The 22,782-nt window shown below is 34.7% G+C and overlaps 3 protein-coding genes and 1 long non-coding RNA gene across 4 annotated transcripts; 3 read left to right on the plus strand and 1 right to left on the minus strand.

The window, feature by feature from the left end:
• Positions 1-387: 387 nt before the first annotated feature.
• On the plus strand, positions 388-21,469 carry LOC110720449. Its single transcript, XM_021899485.1, has 3 exons — positions 388-759; positions 20,126-20,364; positions 20,446-21,469. Exons 2-3 carry the CDS (start codon positions 20,175-20,177, stop codon positions 20,889-20,891), a joined length of 636 nt encoding a protein of 211 aa, XP_021755177.1. The 5' UTR covers positions 388-759; positions 20,126-20,174; the 3' UTR covers positions 20,892-21,469.
• LOC110720469 lies at positions 1,096-2,372 on the minus strand. The gene is made up of 3 exons (XR_002511333.1): positions 2,241-2,372; positions 1,905-1,979; positions 1,096-1,312 (listed from the first exon to the last, which is right to left on the minus strand). It is a non-coding gene; the product is annotated as an uncharacterized LOC110720469 (long non-coding RNA).
• LOC110720440 lies at positions 2,460-14,365 on the plus strand. Its single transcript, XM_021899475.1, has 2 exons — positions 2,460-3,970; positions 13,586-14,365. The coding sequence occupies exons 1-2, from the start codon at positions 3,124-3,126 to the stop codon at positions 13,693-13,695; spliced, it is 957 nt and encodes a 318-aa protein (XP_021755167.1). The 5' UTR covers positions 2,460-3,123; the 3' UTR covers positions 13,696-14,365.
• On the plus strand, positions 18,246-19,133 carry LOC110720458. The gene is made up of 2 exons (XM_021899496.1): positions 18,246-18,713; positions 18,804-19,133. Exons 1-2 carry the CDS (start codon positions 18,279-18,281, stop codon positions 18,972-18,974), a joined length of 606 nt encoding a protein of 201 aa, XP_021755188.1. The 5' UTR covers positions 18,246-18,278; the 3' UTR covers positions 18,975-19,133.
• Positions 21,470-22,782: the final 1,313 nt, after the last annotated feature.

Consider the following 22,782-nt stretch of genomic DNA (forward strand, 5'->3'; position numbering starts at 1 on the left):
TATTAATTCCCTCTTTCATTTTAAAGTAATTTTTTGATGTCTAGAACTTATGTTAGATAATAACATGTACAATAAAAATTAGGAAAATTTGTCAAAAATAATACAAATTTTGAGCGGTCCGCCAAAAACAAGTCAAACTTTTGGTTATTTCTAAATAATACAAACTTTAGGGATTGTTCGCTTTAAACAAGTAATTTGACTTGCAATCTGAATGACCGGTTAATTTTTTTTTTTTTTTTAAAAAAGGGAAATTCTACATGGTGGCCCTCAACTTCCGTAATTTCTATTTGGTGGAAAAATAAAATCAACTTAGTCTCTAATGGACCCCAACTTTTGTTAAACTCTAAATAGTGGCCTAATCTCATTTAAAACAGGTTAATAAGTGGATTATGGCTATCTTTTTAACCTTATTTGCTGCAATTACTAACTTACCCCTATTTTAACACTTCTCTCCTAAATCATTAATGTTGACTTAAACACTCACCCCCAATTCAACCATTACGCAAATGATCAGAGCAACAACTGTTCATCTTCTCTTTCAAATTTGCGATTTTAATATGTTAATAAAAACAAAACTTTTGATGAAATTAATCAATTTGTGGAGATTATTTGGCGTTATTTTGTAATTGCGCACAAATTCCATCTAACATAGTCAATTTGTGGGAGTATTTTTCGATCGATTTTTAGGGTTAATTTTTGGGAATTGCCATAAAAATTGGTATTCGCGACTGAAGATCAATTGTTAGGGGCAGCTTTGAGGTTAAGTTCTAAACTTTGAACCTTATGTTAGTAATTGTAGCCATATATGCTTATTAGGTCGACTTAGTACTCTGTTTTTGTATGCATCATTTATGTACTGGTTTTATTTGGTTTTTTGCATTGTATTGCTATTGTTCTATTTTGTAATTTTGGAGACGATTTGCATATCTAAAATGACTTGGATTTGTATGTTTTATTTGTTAGTGCAGAATGGATCCAATTGTAACACCCCGACCTCTAATTCAATTATTAAGATAATCTTAGCAGCGAAATTAACCTAACACGGTCGGGACGTCACTGCCGTAAATCCCTCACGAGATTTACAAGGCAACAACATACTTAATTAACAAACTTGATTTATAAAACATAGTAATCTATTTATAAAAAACATTATTCTTAATTTTTATAATAGAAAATCCTATCTTATCTCAAACTTTACTAAGTAGCTTAGTCTTACTATTCAAATTAAACAAATTAAAACTATAACTACTATTAAGTGATAACTGAAAGTAAAATCCTCGCTACTACTCGTCTCCATCATCCCCAGCAGTACCTAAAACATAAAAACATAAAAACGGGTGAGCCGAAAACTCAGTAACGAACTACTCTAGTAGTGTAACATCATTTCAATTCATTTTAGTTAACAAAACAGGGAGAATAGAGTATCTTAAAACATTTAATAAAATTCATATAATGATATATATATAACGTTCATATTAACATGCTAGTCGCTGGCAAGTATGACATGGCGGAACGTCTTCCGCGATGGGCCGGTGCCCATAACATAGAGCAGATGCTCGACATAGTTGGGATAATGCCCCATGGGTACATGCATGACCGAAAAGTAACCTGTAAACATATACTGCCAGACGGACTAGGTTTTTCACTGTTATTTATCATGTTGTGTAACTTTTACATAAGTCATTCATAGATTCATGACATACTTTCGTAAGATCCAAAGATCAATAAAACAACGTTTATCAATAAAATCATTCATATAAATCATTAGACTGGAGTACATTAATAAACACATTCATCATCCCGCAAGTCAATAAATCCAGAGATATAATTAACTTTCAAAATTGACATCATGCTTTTATAAACACATTTTGAAGGGAATTGCGGGTACTAGCAATAGCCGTTACCTCGATTTACAGTCTGATAACCTTCCTGTTAGCCTTTATTCTATCGTTCTCACTGAGCTCCGAGGTCCGATTCTTCTTGAAAATATAAATTATTGCATTAGTAGGAAAAATGATTAAAACTATACTCTTTAATTATTTTAGTATAAAATCAACAAACTTATTTCTAAATACAAGTAATACCATACGTAGCTTTATGACTCAAAGAAGTCATAGTTTTTCCACTAAATCATTAACTTAAGTATAAGAATTATTTTTGTATTACAAGAAAAACAATACTAGATAACAAGATTTCTCTTTAAAGAATAAATATGAACATTGAAACAATACTACTTATACCTTGGGCTAATTAGTAGTATACGAAGCAATAAGGTAATGGGTCTTAGAAGGCCATTTTCATTAGTTTGACAAGAAAGTTTACGAAAGGAGAAAAGAAAGTATATAATGAGTTAATGACACTAGTGAACGGTGGTGACGTTATATATATATATATATAGAGTAATATGGTTGCTAGAATGAACTTGAAAGAAAGAAGAAGATAAGATCAAGATTTGCTAAATTGATAATCATGGGGTTTTGAGTGACCAATTATATGGAAAGGCAAAATTAGACTTTGTATTATAAAGCTCTTAACCGTGAGGGGAATAGAGAAGCAAGAGGTGGGTTTTGTTTTCTAGTTGAATGAAGCAAAGTTTATCCTTTGCACTTTTGTTTCTTAACGGTGAAGGATCAATAGCTTACAAGAAAAGATTATAAAAGTTTATTAAGTGATAAGATTATCACAAGAATTAGGCAACTAATGGTAAAGGAAACAGTGAGAAATGAAATTATCAATTCTTTTCTTAGTGGTGAAAAAGGGATGAAGTTAGGAGGTGGATTTTGTCTCTTATGATAAGTAAGGGCATTTTGGTCATTTTTTTTCGGGTAAAAATACATATTTTGATACAAATCTTTAAACATTTTACTGACCGGAAATAAGCTGTAAAATAATAATTTACTTTCCTTAAAATTAGCTTCTGAAACAATATAATATTAAAATAAAATTCAAGATTAAAACATTCGTTCTTGTTAAAACAGAGACAAAACTTTAATTAAGCTAATAAAATAAATATTAGCGTATAATAAATCAGGTTATAAAATATCGAGTATTACACCAATTGTGTTAAAGTTTCAGAGTGCTGAACATGTGGTTGATGTTGCAATTGATGATGTAGACAAAGTTATGTGGATTGACTTAATTATAGAGTATGAAGAATTGTTTAGGAAGAACCGTTACATGATGCCTAAACACCCTACTTTTATTTACTGCTATAATAAGAAACATATCCCTATAATGAGTGATAGTGTTTTAATGTCAATGTTAGAAAGGTTAGGAAGCAAAAAGGTGATCATAGTTTATGTGGGATCAGGGAGTGAACCTTCTGATTGTGTTGTAGCTGCTAGGAATCTGACAGAAAGTTTGAAGAAAAATACACACATACATTTTGGAGTTGAACCACCTAAGTCTAACAACAAAGAAATAGATGATATGACTAGTCAAAATGATGAAGAGTGGACTGAAATAAATGATATTTTGTTAGATATGCATGATGTTATATTAGATAACTTGGCAAGAGTAGATGATGAAGAAGAACAAGGAAGGAGTCAGTTAAGGAAGAATAAAGGTAAAGGGGGGGCTAGTGTGTCAAAACCTAGGGCTAAGAGGTTGACAGTTACGAGAAAACTCCCACCAAATGAACCAGTAACCCTTACTGCCACAACTACCTTCTCAAATGCTCCTGTAGTTGACACACCAAACCTGTATACAACATCTTCTCACAATAATTCATTACTTCTTCATAAGATTCCTAAGAGTACAGCTGCCAGGAGAGGTTTGCTTAATACTTCTCATCAAATTGAAGCACAAGTGATAACTGAAAAGGAATTTAATGTGGGGGTTCATCATATGTTGGGAAGAATTTTTGAGCATGGAGAAAGTAGCATGCAAGTTTCTGCAGGTAATGAAGGTCCTGGTGGTGTTAGGAATGAAATTCATGATGTGTTAGAAAGGGAACATGGTAGTGATGAAGTTCTGTTAGTTGAAACGAATACTACAAGAGGGGGGGGTGAATTGTAGTTAAGTTCCTAATGACTACTTTTGCAAATTTAAAACAGAATATAAAAGGAACTTGATAGTGCACACACAGTTTTACGAGGAAACGTTCTAGGGCCCAACTGGAAGTAAAACCTCGACCCTTCTAAGGGATTTCAAACACACAAACAATCCACTATAATAGGGCAATGAAGAAATTACAAACCTATTATAATCCAGACCTTTAAACACAAGTTCCAACTAGAACTTGTAGCACAGTAAGACTCAATCCTACCCAATTCAAATCCCCTGACTTGAATTCACTCATACTCTCACAGTACCAATGCACTCTTTTTACAAAATAACTTCTACTGTATGTGATAATAAATCTCATACACTCTCACCCAAATACCCAATCAATTACAGTAAATAATATGTCTAGAATATGTTAGGCAAGCTATGCATAAAACCCGAAACTAATATGACAAGATAAAGCTTGGCAAACTTACACTTTGATAAAGCTCACAAGATTTTCTTCACGCATAAACTTACAAAAATCGAAAGCAGTTTTACCTCTACTATTTATACAAGTATAACTTGTATAGAAAGTAGGTTTTCAAAAGATAAAGATGTTAACTTTCCTTATCTCTAAATACGATTTTTGGTAAATCATTTTATTAAAGAAAAATCCTTTCCGAAAAATACAAGAAGATATATATTAGAGAATAATATCGTTTTGCAACTGATTTTAGGAAAATAAATTAAAACAAAATCTTTTTTCAAAATCTATCTTTTTATATTTTTCCAATTTTATCTTTTTGCTAAATTATCTTGTCACGTCTCTAATAGATTTCATGCATATCTTATTAACATATTTAACAATAAATCTAGAAGATAAAATCTTAACTAAATTAATATCTCAATGCCGCGCTTCTGTAATTCTGAATATCTTGGGCTTCACGCAGGCCAAGAACAAGTTCCTGCTGTCACTTGGTCTCCAGTTCACAACCGGAACTTCGCAGCCTAAGTTCCTTGTGGAACATACTGTCTTCAGCTTACAACCTTCAAGTTCCTGTTAGGGAACATTCCTGTTAAGGAATTTAGTTCTTGTTAGAGAACTCTTCTTCTATTGATTAACTCTTTAAAGATTCTTCAAGTCTTCATAATAAAGATGTTCTTCCTTCACTAAGGTCCATTTCTCCTGTACTTGAACACTTTTAAACCTTTAGTTGAGTTTGCTTTAGTTTAAGTTCATCATCATCAAAACTTATAAGCTTCAACAATTTCCCCCTTTTTGATGATGACAAACTTAAGCAAACTCTTGACAAAAGTTAAAACACATAGAAGGACGTATTTTTTGTATTTTTGATTTTTTGACAGAAAGTAAACACACAGAAACAAGAAACAGAAATAAAATGAGGAAAATAAAACACACAAAACAAAGAAAAACAGAACATGAAATAACTAAGCTACCAAAACAGAGAAGTTTTGATATTTTCTCAACTGGAACCCAGAACGACTGAAACCTTCAAGTTTGCTTCCTCCTTTCCCCCTTTTGGCATCATCAAAAAGTCCTGCTTTTTCAAGATTATTAAATTTCTAACAACAGCCCCACAAGAAATTCATCGAGTGCGGGAAACTTAAGGCAGCGCTGCTAACTTACTTCCAATAAGTTCAACTTTTCTACATAAACTTTCACAATATAACACACACATGGTTGCACCAAGTTCCAAAATGCTTCATTAAAGTCAAAAGAAACTTCCTGCTTAGTTTTCCAAAATATTACAATATTAAAAAAAACAGTTCTAAAACAGAAATTGAAATGTGACAAGTTCATGACTGAATTAATAAAACATAGAGAAACAAAAGTGAGGCTAGGAATAGGCTAGACAAAATGGGATGGATGAGGCTGGTCTTGTTTAAGTTTCAAGGAGTTCAAGGATCTTCTTGTTGTCTTCAACATTTTGCTGCACATACTCCTCCAATTTATCTTGAAGACTCTTAAGGTCCTTCTGGAACTCCAACTTCTATAGTTTGAGACTACTTTCAAGACCTTGGACCTTCTTCTCAAGATCTTGTATCTGCTCTATGGCTGTCTTCAACTGCTTTTCTGCAATGTTAGCTCTGTCCACCAGTTCAGCCACTTGCCCTGAAATGACTTTGTCCTCATCCTCATCTATCTCAAGTGGTTTCTCCAAGCCAGTTTGAGGAGCCTTACCAGCTGAGATCCTCCTACTCTTCCTCACAGCTTTTTATGGAACTTTCTTCCCTTTTCTTTTTCCTCCCACTGCTTTCTTTACTTCACTTTTTCTGACCTTTCCATTTACTACTTCAAGGTTTATACCTTGAAGTGTTTCCCCATTAATCACATCCTTTGGATTTTCCTCCAATCCCTCATAAACTCCTTTGAGCTTCACACTTAGAAATTCAAACACAGTAGACAACAATGCACCATATCCCACTTTGTTCTTTCGTGGAATACAGTGTGCTAGGTGTTGGTACATTAAGGATGGAAAGTTGATTTTTATTTTCTTGGAGAGACAGAAGATGACAGCCAAGTCCATCAAGCATGCTTGGCTTCTCTTCTGAGTTCTGGGCAATATGGTTTTCCTCACCAAATTGAACAACAACTTATTGAGAGGGCTAAGATCATTATGGCTCATAACATTCTTCCCCCTTTTTCCTTCCAAAAATTCAACTATATCTCCACTGAGATAATTTCCTACCTTCACAGTATTCTTCCCCTTCACATATAATTCAAATCCAGCAGTAGGTACTTTCAAAATTTTACCTAGTTTCTCAACATCAAACTCAATTTTCTTTTTATTTACTAAGCTAAAAATCTTCCCTTGTTTAACTTGAAATTTTTCACAAAATTCATCCATAGCCACAGGATATAGCACATTATTAGAAGCAGTAGATAACATATACTCCCACCCTTGAAATTTGATTAAATCGAAGAATTCTAAAAACCTAGCCTTCTTACACCATGTACTATCAAGTCTATGACCAGTAACATACCTTCCCGCGCTTGCAAGAAGTTCCACTTGGTTATCATCTTCATCAACCTCTTCTTCCTCTTCCTCTACAGAGGCATCTGCTTCACTTTCTCCCGGATTCTCTTCTTCTTCCTGATTTTCCTCTTCGCCTAGATTTTCCCCCTTTTCGAACTCATCAACTTCCTCAATTTCCTTTTCAAGTGACTTTTCTTTCTCTCTTTTCTATTTCCATTGACGCAATTTATCGAGTGCACTTGAGGTATTGTACTCTTCTTCAACATTCTTGCTCTCAACTTCCTTAGGGTTTGAGGGTAAAGGCTTCGGGTTTTCAGAGGGTTTGGGAGAATTAGAGGTACTTTCGGTTGATTTTGGAGAAGGTTTATGATTCACCATTGCTAAAGGTGAAGTTTCTTCTTGAATGGTGTGTTCGGTGTTTTGGGAATTTTCAGAAGAAACGATTTTTGCAATAATAACCATGGTGTTTGATTGTGATTTTGTTCTTGAGTTTTTACTGAAGAGGGTGAATGCGATTTGACAGTGGAGTGAAAAGGTGGGTGAAAGATGCTTTTTATATTTATTGAAGCGGTGCAAGGGAATTGAATGGTTTTACTGTTTAGTCATTAATTGAAACACATTCAATTAATTTGTAAAATCATTTGGCAGGATGTATTTTCAAAATTCACTTTCTTTCCAAATTCATTTAATTTCACAAATCATAATTTCTTTCTAAATATACACATATTGGAACACGGTTTAAACACATATGCACAGTATTTTATTAATTGCTTACATAAATAAGTATTTTAGTGAACTTACCTTTAGTAATTAACAACGGTGACACTTCAGCTATATTTGTCACACCAAAGTTGCGCCAAAAGCTCTTTAAACTTTATTTACACTATTTTTGAATCAACCATATCTTGGAACTTCAGAAGCAATCAAGTTAGCTTGATCATCCCAAGTTCCAATCTCAATTTCTCAAATCTTTCTCTGTTCAAGGGTTTGGTTAGAATATTAGCAATTTGACTTTCTGTTTGACAAAATTCTAACTTAATATTCCCTTGTTCCACATTGTCTTTTAAAAAGTGATGCCTAATGTGGATATGCTTTACCTTTGAGTGTTGAACTGGATCTTTAGAAATACAAATAGCACTAGTATTGTCATAGTAAATAGGGACACATTCAAAAATAATACCAAAATCTCTAACCTGTTGTTTTATCCATAGAACTTGTGAACAACATGTTGCTGCTGCCACATACTCAGCTTCAGCTGTGGACAATGCAACAGTATTTTGCTTCTTGGAGCCCCAAGAAACCAGACAAGGTCCTAAGAACTGAACCATACCTGAAGTACTTTTTCTGTTAACCAAGTCACCTGCATAGTCAGCATCAGTAAAGCTATTTAATTCAAATGAGTCACTTCTAGGATAGAAGAGACTCAAGTCATCAGTTCCTTTTAAGTAACGAAGAGTTCTCTTTACTGCTACGGGGTGAGATTCCTTTGGATTTGCTTGAAACCTGGCACATAGACCTACACTAAAAGATATGTCAGGTCTACTTGCTATCAAATAGAGTAAAGAGCCAATCATACCTCTATACATAGTTTGGTCTATACAAGTTCCAGGTGGATCTTCATCCAATCTAGTTCCAATACCCATAGGAGTCTTATTGGTTTTTGCATTTTCCATCTTGTATTTCTTGATCAGTTCCTTGTTATATTTTTGTTGATGATCATGATTCCTTCTTCAGTTTGCTTGATTTGCAATCCAAGAAAGAAGTTTAACTCTCCCATCATACTCATTTCGAATTCTCCACTCATTAGTTCAGCAAAATACTTACACAGAGATTCATTAGTTGCACAGAATAAAATATCATCAACATAAATTTGTATAACTAATATGTCATGTCAGTTCCATTTGATTTTAAAAACAATGCTTTATCAATTTTTCCACGTTTAAAACCATTTTTCAATAGGAACTTTGACAGCCTTTCATACCATGCTCTAGGAGCTTGCTTCAGCCCATAAAGAGCTTTGTCAAGCTTGTAGACATGGTTTGGGAATTCTGGATTTTCAAATCCAGGAGGCTGTTCCACATAGACTTCTTCATCAAGATATCCATTCAAAAATGCACATTTAACGTCCATTTGGTACAGCCTAAATCCCATATAAGCAGCAAATGCAATAAGTAGGCGTATAGCTTCTAACCTGGCTACAGGAGCAAATGTTTCTTCATAGTCAATACCTTCTTGTTGATTGAAACCTTGTACTACGAGCCTAGCTTTGTTCCTGACAATAATACCATGCTCATCTAGCTTGTTCCTAAACACCCATTTTAAACCAATTTTCTTCTTTTTCTTAGGTCTAGGTTCTAGATGCCATACTTTGTTTCTTTCAAACTCGTTAAGTTCGTCTTGCATAGCATTGATCCAGTCTGCATCAGTCAAAGATTCAACATGGTTCTTAGGTTCCATTGAAGATAGGAACGCATAAAATGCACAGAAGTTCCTAAGCTGAGATCTGGTTTGAGTTCCTTTTGTGATATCACTCATGATTGCATCAACTGGATGAGACTTCTGATGTTTCCAAGGCTTTGGAGTGAAGTCTTTAATTGGATACAATCTTTCTTCATTGTTGGTGACTGGTTCAACTGTTGGAACCTCATCTTGATTTTCAGTTTGAACTTCTTCTGGAACTTCTTGATCAGCTTCGTTCTGTTCTGGAACTTGAGGAGTTCCTGTTGCATTCTCTAATGTAGGATCTTCATTTGCTTCTGTATTTGCCTCATTTTCTTCCAGCTGCTTTTGTAATGATGTTGACTCTTCATCTTGATCCACCTTGCGAACAAGTCCTATTTCAAAGTCATCATCACTTTCCTGTACATCAATCAATTGTTCAGTTTCATCAAATATAATATGTACAGATTCCTCAACACACATTGTTCTCTTATTATAAACCCTATAAGCTTTACTTTTTGAGGCATATCCTAAGAAAACAGCTTCATCACTTCTCTCATCAAACTTTCCTAAGTTTCTTTTACCATTATTATGAACAAAGCATTTACAACTAAAAGATCAGAGGTGAGAGATGTTAGGTTTTCTCCCTTTGATTAGCTCATAGGGAGTTTTGTTGGTGATGGCTCTAACAGAAACTCTGTTGAGAATATAGCATGTTGTATTAATTGCTTCTGCCCAGAAGTTTCTTGGCAAACCACTTGAGATTAGCATTGTTCTAGCCATGTCTTCAAGACTTCTATTCTTGCGTTCCACCACTCCATTTTGTTGTGGTGTTCTTGGTGCCGAGAAGTTGTGATCCATACCATGCTCAGTACAGAATTCATCAAATTTAGAATTTTCAAATTCTGTGCCATGATCTGACCTAAGGTGAATCAGTGGACTACCTGTTCTTCTCTGTTTTTTCTTTACAAAGGCTACAAATTCATCAAATGTTTCATCTTTGCTAACAAGAAAGAAAACCCAAGTAAATCTTGAAAAATCATCAACAATTACCATTACATATCTCTTAACACTTCTACTTTGGATTCTCATAGGACCACATAGATCCATATGAACAAGTTCCAAAGGTCTTTTGGTGCTTACTATTTTCTTGGATTTAAAGGAACTTCGAGTCTGTTTTCCTCTAACACAAGCATCACACACTTTGTCATATAGGAACTTGATGCAATGGAGACCTTCCACAAGTTCCTTAGCTCTAAGCTTATCAAGTAATGTAAAGCTTGCATGACCAAATCTTTTATGCCATAATGAGGATCATTCTCAATAACACTGAGACATGTTAGATTTCTTTTAGGAACTTCGTTAAGATCCACAACATATGTGTTCCCTTTACGAGTTCCTTCTAAAATAATGTTCCCAGTGTCATTATGAATGATTCTACATTTGTTTGAAGTAAAACTTACTGAGTTTCCTTTGTCATAAAATTGTGAAATGCTCAACAAGTTGTGTTTGAGACCCTCGACCAAAAATACATTATCAATAGCATGGGAACTTGAACTTCCTACTTTGCCAATGGCAATTATATCTCCTTTCATATTGTCACCAAAGGTCACAGTTCCTCCATAATAGGCATCCAGTGAGAGAAATCTAGATTTGTCTCCAGTCATGTGTTTCGAACAACCACTGTCGAGGTACCAAGTGTTGTTCCCCCTCACTGGAACCTCAGCTTTAAGTTCCTTCTTCAACTTAGCCTTTTCATCTGTTTTTTCCATTAGGCACAGATGGGTTGTTTCTTCAAGAGGTTGATCTTCTTTTTCTTCTGTATCAGTATCTCCCCAGGCGGCTAGCATTGCTTTCTTCACGTTGTCTTTGTTGAAGTAAGGCTTATACACTCTAGATTCCTTAGATTGCTCCTTAGGTTTGTTCTTACTGTCCTTGAGTGGAAAATCCTTAATGAAGTGATCTTTTGCTCCACATTTGAAACAAGTAGTGTCTCTAGAACCAGTGGGCTTCTTGTTTCTGTCAAACCTTCTATTATTCATCATCTTTTTGAATCATTGACTAGCATAACCATCTCCTCTTCATCAACTTCAGATTCCTCTGAGTCTAGAGCCTTTAGAGCAAGACTCTTGTTTTTGGAACTTTCGTTATTGAAACTCAGATGTAATTCATGAGTCATAAGTGATCCAGCTAGTTGTTCCATACTAAACTTGGTGAAGTCCTTAGCTTCCTGCATGGCAGTAACTTTGGATCTCCAACGTTCATCCTTTGGAAGACTCCTCAAAATCTTTCTAGCCTGTTCATTAATAGGAATATGCCTTCTAAGAGAGTTTAGTTCATTAATTATGTCATTAAATCTAGTGAACATTTCTTCTATAGTTTCTTTAGACTGCATTTCAAACCTTTCATATCTAGACATCAGTAAATTAATTTTAGAACGTTTTACCTCGTTTGTTCCTTCATGAGTGACCTCGAGTAGATCCCAAATCTGTTTAGCAGTCTTGCGCCCCATGATACGATTATGCTCATGAGGTCCAAGACCACAATGTAAATACTTTATTGCTAAAGCATTCATTTCGAGTTTCTGATAGTCTTCTTTGTCATAATCAGAAATAAGTTTAGGAACTACCTCATTTTTATCATTTGTTGCGTTTACCTCATAGTCACCAGCTTCAATAACACGCCAAACTTGGTAATTCTCAGCCTTAATGAAAATCTCCATTTTGTTCTTCCAGTAGGTATAAAACTTACCGTTAAACATAGGTGGGCGTTGGGTTGAGTACCCTTCTTCAAGTTTTTCCTTGTAGTTCATTTCTCCTCAAGATCTTACTCAGCAAAATTATCTTCTTACACGTGAGAACCTCGCTCTGATACCAATTGTTAGTTGAAACGAATACTACAATAGGGGGGGTGAATTGTAGTTAAGTTCCTAATGACTACTTTTGCAAATTTAAAACAGAATATAAAAGGAACTTGATAGTGCACACACAGTTTTACGAGGAAACCTTCCAGGGCCCAACTGGAAGTAAAACCTCGACCCTTCTAAGGGATTTCAAACACACAAACAATCCACTATAATAGGGCAATGAAGAAATTACAAACCTATTATAATCCAGACCTTTAAACACAAGTTCCAACTAGAACTTGTAGCACAGTAAGACTCAATCCTACCCAATTCAAATCCCCTGACTTGAATTCACTCGTACTCTCACAGTACCAATGCACTCTTTTTACAAAATAACTTCTAATGTATGTGATAATAAATCTCATACACTCTCACCCAAATACCCAATCAATTACAGTAAATAATATGTCTAGAATATGTTAGGCAAGCTATGCATAAAACCCGAAACTAATATGACAAGATAAAGCTTGGCAAACTTACACTTTGATAAAGCTCACAAGATTTTCTTCACGCATAAACTTACAAAAATCGAAAGCAGTTTTACCTCTACTATTTATACAAGTATAACTTGTATAGAAAGTAGGTTTTCAAAAGATAAAGATGTTAACTTTCCTTATCTCTAAATATGATTTTTGGTAAATCATTTTATTAAAGAAAAATCCTTTCCAAAAAATACAAGAAGATATATATTAGAGAATAATATCGTTTTGCAACTGATTTTAGGAAAATAAATTAAAACAAAATCTTTTTTCAAAATCTATCTTTTTATATTTTTCCAATTTTATCTTTTTGCTAAATTATCTTGTCACGTCTCTAATAGATTTCATGCATATCTTATTAACATATTTAACAATAAATCTAGAAGATAAAATCTTAACTAAATTAATATCTCAATGCCGCGCTTCTGTAATTCTGAATATCTTGGGCTTCACGCAGGCCAAGAACAAGTTCCTGCTGTCACTTGGTCTCCAGTTCACAACCGGAACTTCGTAGCCTAAGTTCCTTGTGGAACGTACTGTCTTCAGCTTACAACCTTCAAGTTCCTGTTAGGGAACATTCCTGTTAAGGAATTTAGTTCTTGTTAGAGAACTCTTCTTCTATTGATTAACTCTTTAAAGATTCTTCAAGTCTTCATAATAAAGATGTTCTTCCTTCACTAAGGTCCATTTCTCCTGTACTTAAACACTTTTAAACCTTTAGTTGAGTTTGCTTTAGTTTAAGTTCATCATCATCAAAACTTATAAGCTTCAACAAGTTCATGATGTGTTAGAAAGGGAACATGGTAGTGATGAAGGAGATGGTTGGTTTGGGGAGATTAATGACAATTATGATCCTTATCTGTCTGACAAGTGGGAGAGTGAATAGTTGATGATGACAATTATTTCAGCAAAATGTATAAGAATGGGGAATTTGTTGATGCTGTAGAATTTGGAAGCATTGTGTTGAAACCATGGATGATCTTTACTGACAAATCACACTTTATTTCTGTACTTAGAGATTACTATATCCAATGTGGTTTTGCTTTAGTAGTAGATAGATCAAGTCCAACCAGGTTTACTGCTCAATGCTTAGCGTTGAATTGTAACTGGAGGATTCATTCAAGTGTACTCCCTGATGGCACTACATGGGCTATTAAGAGTATACAAAACTCTGAGCACACTTGCAGGGTTTAGATGAGATAAATCCATTGGTGAATGTAAAGTAGGCAGCAAGTAAGCTAATGGAAGATATAAGGGCTAACAATGACATCACTGGAAAAACATTGAATGATTTACTATGGAGCAGGTATGGGGTTCAAATGGCTACAAGTAAACATGGGCAACGTGTCGTGCCATACCGCCGCAGGCCGTGCCTTGCCGTGCCGCGGTGGGGGCCGTGCCGGCTCCGCGGTGGGCCGTGCCGTGCCTGAAATTGGCACACCCCAGCTCACGGCACGACACGGCCCACCTGCCTTGAGGGCCGTGTCGTGCCGGGCCGCGGGCCAAACCGTGCCACCCTTTTTAAATTTTTTTTTTAATAAATGAAAAAAAAACGAATTAAACGATATATATATATATATATATATTTTTAGTACAACTTAATATATGTGATTAATTTATGTAAATGTTAATGTTAATATATTTTGTTTTCATTTTTTGAACAACTTTATTTTAATTTAGGTTATATAAATTATTTATCTAATTAATAATTATGTTTAAGTTTATATAATCAAATAAAAACAATTTTATTAATTTAGCAAAAAACAACAATGCATATAATAAAAAAAATACGAGTGCGATAATCCGAAAACACAAAAAATTGAAGAATAACTTATTTTATTATATGACGGTAGCCGATACGAATGTACGATAATTCAATAATACAAAATAAGTAATGATAATTAAAAATCGTACAATAGTGTATGAATATTGAATAACTTCATTTATTATACGAAGTTCGATAATACAAAAAGTATACAATAGTGTATAATGTAAATATGTAATCATGTAATTATTATTGGTCGTCTTTGTCTTCGCCTTCGTCTTCATCTTCGTCTTCGTCTTCGTCTCCTAGAGGTTCAAGTTCATCCGCCAATTGAGTTGATTAAGAAGTATGAGTACTAAAAGAAGTCGACGTTCCTTCATCGTCGTCGTCGTTTTGTGCATAAGTACGATCTTGAGAACGAGTTTCGGCATCCAACCAATCCTTGAAGCAAACACACATTTCAAGTGTTTCAGGTTTTAGTCTTGTTCTTCTATCGTCTAAAACTCGTCCCGACGCACTAAAAGCTCTTTCGGAGGCAACGGAGGAGACTTGGATAGCAAAAATATCACAAGCCATTGCCGACAAAATTGGATGTTTCACGGTTTGTGATTTCCACCAATCAAGAATGTCGAGGCCAAACTTCTCTTCATCGTCCATGCCTTTCATGAAGTCGTAACTTAAGTACATTTGCAACTCCGAAACATCGCTTTGTGTTCTCTTACTTGATGATGATTCCGTACCTGAAAACTTGGACATCATGTTAGCAGCTTGTGCAAATAAACCTTTGGCCCGTTTACTTACATTTTTGGATGTTTGAGAAGGGGCAAATCGAGACACGGTTTCATATTTACTTTCATAAACTCTATATAAAGAAAAAAAACTCATTAGTCACCTTATTTTTAAAAGTTTCAACATCATCTTCAAAATTCATGTTACTATGATAAATATCAATTAATAAAAAGGTGCCATCATATTTTTGCCTAGGATCTAAAATAGAAGCAAAAATATAAATCATAGGAATATCGGTGTAATATTTACGCCATTTTTCCTCCATGGATGGAAGATATCCACAATAAACATGTTGTGATCGGTGTTCCGCAAAAAGTTGTGCAAGTAAACATGCATTGCTAAGAAAAGAATGAGAACAAAGATTATATACAGAAGAAAAACAATGTGTCATACCATATAGTAATTGTAAAAACTGCATATATTTTTCACAATTAACCCAATCATCTTCTAGTAAAGCACATTGTGGAAATTTCATATTATAAAAAAGTGTTAAATGAACCTTGTACTCGATTGCCCAACTCAACATTTCATAGGTGGAGTTCCACCTAGTTGGACAATCCGGTGATATTTTTATGGTTTTTATCCGTTGTTGCCTGCAAAAACCTTTCCATTCTTGATATCTCATGTTAGAGCTATTAATAGACATAATAGCATTCCTTATTTTGTGATAAAATGGACCAATTGCTTGTGTTCCATCCTTCACACATAAGTTAAGAACATGACAAATGCATCTAACATGAAGTGCATCTCCATCTAACATAACATCGAGGTCAATTGGGATTTGACCAAATTCGCACTATATGTCATAGAAGTTGCATTATCGAAAGTCATAGACATGATTTTATGCCTAAGACTATATGCATCAATGGCTTCCATTAAATGATGTGAAATGTTAAGACCGGTATGAGGGTATTCAAGCATTTTAAAATGAATGATGCGTTTTTGTAACAACCACTCATTATCTAACCAATGACAAGTAACACATAAATAGTGAAGTCCGTATCCACCATCCCATGCATCGGCGGTTAAAGAAACTCTACTAGGAAGATTAGCTAATTCATTTACTAATTTCAATTTGTACTCTAGATAAGTCTTCATGGCAGCAGATCGAACGGTTTTTCGGGAGATTTTTTTGTGTTTTGGTTGTAGTGCTCGGTTAATATAGTTGTTGAAGGCATCATTTTCGGCAAAAAGAAAAGGTTTTTCGGCATGTAAAATCATTCTCCCAAGTTCATCCCTATCTCTCTCGTAATTGTAAATGAAGCCTTGTGGATGGAATTGAGAAATTTTAGGTTGGGTTGGATCACTAGATGGTCCACCACATTTTTTTGAATGTCTACTAAGGTGTCCCGTCCCTCCCTTGGTATCGGCCGAGAAAATTTTACCACAAGTCCGACACTTGGCTTTTTGTCCATTTTTACTTAATTGATAATGTGACCAAACTTCACTCTTTCTTTTGGTTTGAGCAAAATCCTCTTCGGTACACCACTCTAATATGTTAGGATTTTGGGTGGATGGTTCACTCGACCCGGAGGCTTGTGTTTGGCTACCTTGGGAAGGAGGAGGAAAAGGAAATTCATGTTGTTGAAATTGGGTTTGTTGAAATTGGGTCCAAGGAGCCATATCATCCATTTGTTCTTGCCCTCCCGTGTTTTGGGGATGAAAGAAAGGGGTGGAAGTGTTTGGAAAGGGCATGTTAGGGGAGGGAAAGGGCATGTTAGGAGGGGGGCATAGGCATTGAAGTGTTTGGGTTTGGTGATTCCCTACGTTTTGACTTGACTTTTCTAGAGGAAGAGGAAGAGTTCGGGTTTGATGCCATGATTAATAATAATAACAATAAAAATAACAATAACAATAATAATAATAATACAAATAACAATAACAAAGTAACAATAACAATAATAATAACAATTAACAACAATAATAATAACAATAACAATAAGAATTAGTAAGTAGTTTTTATATAAATTAAATTTTTAAAAATAATTATAATAATAGTAGATTACTTGGATCAATGAGATCCCAGGTAGGAGAGGTTAGGAGCGACGTTGTCCAGAGCCCAGGTCCCGCCTTAGACAGATTTCAACAATCCAAATAACCCACAATTAAAATAGAAAGTAGTTTTTATATAATTAAGTAGTTCCAAGAATACAATAATAATAGTAATAATAATAATAATAATAATAATAATAATAATAATAACAATAATTAATAACAAGATTAACAACTAACAATAACAATAACAATTAAAATAAAGTTGAGTTAGATCTTACAATGACGCTTCAATGCTTTCCCAAATTTATAATTTCCCGAATTTATAATTTTCCGAATTTATAATTTCCCGAATATAAATATAACAATATATTTTTTTTTGGTAGTAGACTAATAAAAGTAATAATAGTAAAAATGTAAAATTTATAAGAGAGTAGGAATTTTTTTTTTCTTTTCACAAAAGAGAGCAAGATTGTAGGATTTGTAGGAATTTGAGAATTGAGAATTTGAGAGTAAGAAAATTAGAGAATAAGAGAGAAGAGATGAGTTGATGAATTGTGAAAATTTTGGAGGAAAAAATGAGGTATTTATAGGGAATTTGGGTGGAAAATGGGGTGGGAAACTAGCCGTTTATAGCTGTTGGAAAACGACCAAAAATGGCTAGTTTCCAACGGTCATTTGGCACGGGTCGTGCCGTGCCGGGCCGTGCCTCGTGTCGTGCCGGCGGGTCGTGCCAGCGTGCTGGCCCACGTGCCGGCCCACGTGCCGCCCGCCGTGCCACGTGCCGTGCCCGTGCCGTTTTCCAGAAAATTGTTCACGACACGGCCCACAAGTGGGCCGCCGTTCCGTGCCGTGCCGAAGTCGTGTCGGGCCCGTGCCGGCACGGCCCGTGCCCATGTTTAGCTACAAGTACATTGTACAAAATGAGGAGTATGGCACTTAGAGAGATTAATGGTGGTCATGATGAATCATATGGCCATCTTCCTAGATATTGTGAAATGGTTAAGCAGACCAATCCTAGTTCATCAGCTTTTTGTGCTTGGAAGCAAAGAAATGATCCACCAAGGTCTCTAGTTTTTTCCAACATTTTCATCTCATTCAAAGAGGTTATAGAAGGGCTGGCTGCAGGGTGTAGGAGTCTAATTAGGGTGGATGGTGCTCATCTGAAGGGAAATTATGGAGGTGTCCTTTTATCAGCAGTTGCTACAGATGGGAATAATGAACTGTATCCCTTTGCATGGGCTATAGTTCCCGTTGAAGATGGAGAATACTGGAAGTTCTTTATTTGTCATTTAAAGAACATATTGAAAGATTGCAACAGAGGAAACGAATGGTGCATTATATCTGATAGACAAAAAGTAAGAGTTCTAGAACTTAATTCATTCCTTTTCTTTATTCAGTATATTGTATCATGTTTAATCTAATATCCAATTATATACCATGTCCAGGGAATAGATCTTGCCTTAACTGAGTTGTGGCCAGAAGTAGGGAGGAGATATTGTTGCAAACAATTGGTTAAGAATTGGAAAACCTCTTTTCCTGGTCCTTTGATGCATTCTCTATTCTGGCTAGCATGTAGTGCTACTTCCCCATTCACCTTTAGAAAGGCAATGTGTTGACTCGAATGAACAATACAAGAGGGGGGGTGAATTGTATTGTAGAGGAACTAGGGTATTTTTTTGCGGAATTTATAAAGGAACTCAAATAAAATCTAAAAGTGCAAAGAGAGATTTTACGTGGAAAACTTCTTGGCCTTAATCAAGAAGAAAAACCACGACCACAAGGGATTTTAAACTCAATTCTTAATAATAATAGGGCAAACAACCTATTACAAATTAAGACTCTAAACTCAAGTTCCTCTATGAACTTAAGCTCCCTTCAACTAATCCCTCAATCAGTCGAACTCTCAAACTCTCTCTCTTTCTCCTTGCTTCACTCAAAGCAATAAAACACTCTTAGAGTTTCCCCAAACTCTAACCCAATACAACTCAAAGATTAAACTCTAAATTGCTAAGTACAAAGACACTCAAGGACTTAAGTGGATTATGACTCTTTTTCAAAAGCTAAAAGACTATAATGCTCAAGTGTATTTCTCCAACTAAAAACCAAGGCTATTTATAAAAGAGTTTGGCAGTTAAATCGTAGTTGCCTTAATCACCACTTAATCACAACTTCCTTAAACTAAGGAAGTGCAATTCGTGGATGCTTGAGCAGCAAGCTGAGCACATTACAAGGAAGTGGTTTACTGCTTCCTATTTTCTCTCAACTTCCTTGACCAAGTAAAATAGCCGTTTATAAAGAATATTTTCCAAATTAGATTTTCCAAAATAATAGGATAGAATTAAAACAGAAAATCTTTTTAACTAACAAGACATTTTAACTTAAAAAATATTTTTCGAAATAAAATTAAAACAAGTTAAAATATGGAAAATAAAATCTTTATCAAATTAAAATTAAATCCACTTAAATCAAATCAATTGCAATGTACTTAACACAAATACAAGTTTCCTAAAGTAAAGATAAAATACATTAGACTCCTTGATACTCTGAGAAGCTTCGACTCTGAAGCTGCAGTTCCTCACCCAAGGAACTTTCCTTTGAAGCTTCAACTCTTGAGCTTCAGTTCCCTTCAAGGAACACGACTTGATTGATTTCTTTATTCTTCCATAGCTAGCTCTGATCTTGTTCCATGCTCCCTTCTCACTCAAGAATTTCCTAGCACGAACCTGTCACAAATCAAAGCTAAAACCGAAAGTTAAACTCGTTATAGGTTTGCTGAGGTTCCTTGAGTCATCATCAAAACATGTAAGGTCAACACAATGGAAAGGATACAAAAGACAAACAAGCTTGCACTGATATGGCTATCTAAACTAGGAGACCAATCGAGGTGGTCAAAACATCAATTTGACCCTAAGATATGTAGTGATGAGAACAAGACTAACTTTGTGGAGAGCTTCAATGCTACACTAGGGATTGAAAGATGCAGACCTGTGTTGACTTTATTGGAAGGTAAACTAATTACAAATTTTTTTTGATTTGATTATAGTGAACAAAAACTAACTTGAATTTGCATCTTATTGTGTGACTCAACTATAAGAAGGATGTGCATGGTGAGGATAGCAGCAAGAAGGCAGAAATGTCAAGCTTGGAATGAATCACAGCCATGTCCTAATATTGTCAAGAGGATTCAAAAGCTCATGCTTGATTCTAGATCATGCAAAGCCTTCGAGAGTAAAGAAGGAGAATATGAGATTAGGGAAGGAAGATCAATGCTTCATGTGTCATTGAACAAAAATAGTTGCATTTGTGGGGCTTGGCAGATATCTGGGATACCCTGTAAGCATGCATTAAGAGCAATATTGTATGCAGGACATGATCCACACAACTATGTTAGCACATGGTACTCTGTAGCAGCATATAAACAAGCTTATGGGCCTGCTATCAACTCAATCCCAGATCCTGAACATTGGCCTCAAATTGACCAGCCCACCATTAATCCTCCCCCAATGAGAAGAGGCATTGGAAGGCCCATCTAGACAAAGGAGAAGAGCAGATGATGAGCCAGATAAGGGTAAAAGATCTAGCACAGTTCAATGCTCAAATTGCAAGGCATATGGGCATAATTTAAAGACATGCAAGGGTGGTTTGAGTGCAAAAGAGAAAGCATCACTGAGTTTTGTCATTGACCAACATAAGAGACAGAAAAAAGTCCATCCATTTGGTTCCCAGACAACTCAACCAACAGGATCTCAACCCTCAACAAGCCAACCAACTGGTTCTCAACCCTCAACAACACAAAGAAGGAGAAAGACCAAATCTCAACCAAGCTCTACATCTCAACCACTGCAAACTTCAACCAGGATGCAAACTATAAGCTCAACCTTGGTTTTTTCTCAGCCACAAGTTGTTTCTCATTCATCTCAGGCCACATACAAAAGTAAAGGCAAAGGGAAACATAAAGCCTAGATGTTTTTCATATTTGATTCATATTAATTTTAAGTTAGTTTCATATTTTCATGGATATTTGATTTCAATTAGTTTTAAGTTGTAATAATCTAGTTAAACTCAAGTCTTTTGCTATACTAAACTGAGTTATTGGTAATTTTTTACTAAATTTTTACTCATCATTCAAGTGTTTAATTGCATTTGCAAATTATAGTTTTTTGCATGTGTTGTTCTTTAAGATATTCAACTTTATTCAATATAATCCAAAAACAATGTAAAACCAACATAAATTGGAAGTTAATAATTAATAAAAGGGAAATTTTATTCATTAATATAACTGATTACATCAGCTTAATTGTAATTGGAGCAAATCCTTACATTTTGCATCTAACCCAGATCATCATTTCAATAAGATTAATAAGCAAATAACAACAACACCAACAACTATCTTCAGAATTATATTAAAGCTACTGCGCATATCTCCAACAATCTTCTGAATTTTTTGTAGGAATGCAGTTACATGGCTTCATCTTCACCCAATTGAAGCAACCATTAGAAGCGCACCTATACTTTGATGTAATTAAACGAAAATTCATCCGTTCGCGCAGCGAACCCGAATGAACTGGTAACCCTTCGTGGAATGAATTAGAATGGTAATTTTTAAATATACCTGGTAACCTCAAAGCTGCCCCGAACAATTGATCTTCAGTCGTAAATACCAATTTTCACGGCAATTCCCAAAAATTAACCCGAAAAATCGATCGAAAAATACTCCCGCAAATTGACTATGTCAGATGGAATTTGTGCGCAATTACAAAATAACGCCAAATAATCTCCACAAATTGATTAATTTCATCAAAAGTTTTTTGTTTTTTTTAACATATTAAAGTCGCAAATTTGAAAGAGAAGATGAACAGTTGCTGCTCTGATCATTTGCGTAATGGTTGAATTGGGGGTGAGTGTTTAAGTCAACATTAATGATTTAGGAGAGAAGTGTTAAAATAGGGGTAAGTTAGTAATTGCAGCAAATAAGGTTAAAAAGATAGCCATAATCCACTTATTAACCTGTTTTAAGTGAGATTAGGCCACTATTTAGAGTTTAACAAAAGTTGGGGTTCACTAGAGACTAAGTTGATTTTATTTTTCCACCAAATAGAAATTACGGAAGTTGAGGGCCACCATGTAGAATTTCCCAAAAAAAAAACGGTTTGTTTAACAATGTAATTAACTATTAGGGCCTGTTCCGATTGACTGAACTCAGCTGAACTGAACTGAACTTATTAATTAGTGATTTTTAACTACGGATTAGTGATCTTTGATTATTTATTGATTATTTATTACTATACATATGTGTATATACAAATGTACATATTATTATTATTATTATTATTATTATTAATGATTATTATTATTATTTATTGATTATTATTATTAGTATTATTGTTATTTTTATTATTATTATTATTATTATTATTATTATTT

This window comes from Chenopodium quinoa, unplaced genomic scaffold (genome assembly GCF_001683475.1).
Source record: "Chenopodium quinoa cultivar QQ74 unplaced genomic scaffold, ASM168347v1, whole genome shotgun sequence".
NCBI lineage: Eukaryota > Viridiplantae > Streptophyta > Magnoliopsida > Caryophyllales > Amaranthaceae > Chenopodium > Chenopodium quinoa.

Coding starts and splice junctions, on each gene's coding strand:
- LOC110720440 (XM_021899475.1), top strand. CDS start 3,124: ATGTGGATTGACTTAATTATAGAGTATGAAGAATTGTTTAGGAAGAAC. Junction 3,971..13,585: donor GGAACATGGTAGTGATGAAG/TTCTGTTAGTTG, acceptor AGCTTCAACAAG/TTCATGATGTGTTAGAAAGG.
- LOC110720458 (XM_021899496.1), top strand. CDS start 18,279: ATGAGGAGTATGGCACTTAGAGAGATTAATGGTGGTCATGATGAATCA. Junction 18,714..18,803: donor TTATATCTGATAGACAAAAA/GTAAGAGTTCTA, acceptor TACCATGTCCAG/GGAATAGATCTTGCCTTAAC.
- LOC110720449 (XM_021899485.1), top strand. CDS start 20,175: ATGGAAAGGATACAAAAGACAAACAAGCTTGCACTGATATGGCTATCT. Junction 20,365..20,445: donor TGTGTTGACTTTATTGGAAG/GTAAACTAATTA, acceptor TGTGTGACTCAA/CTATAAGAAGGATGTGCATG.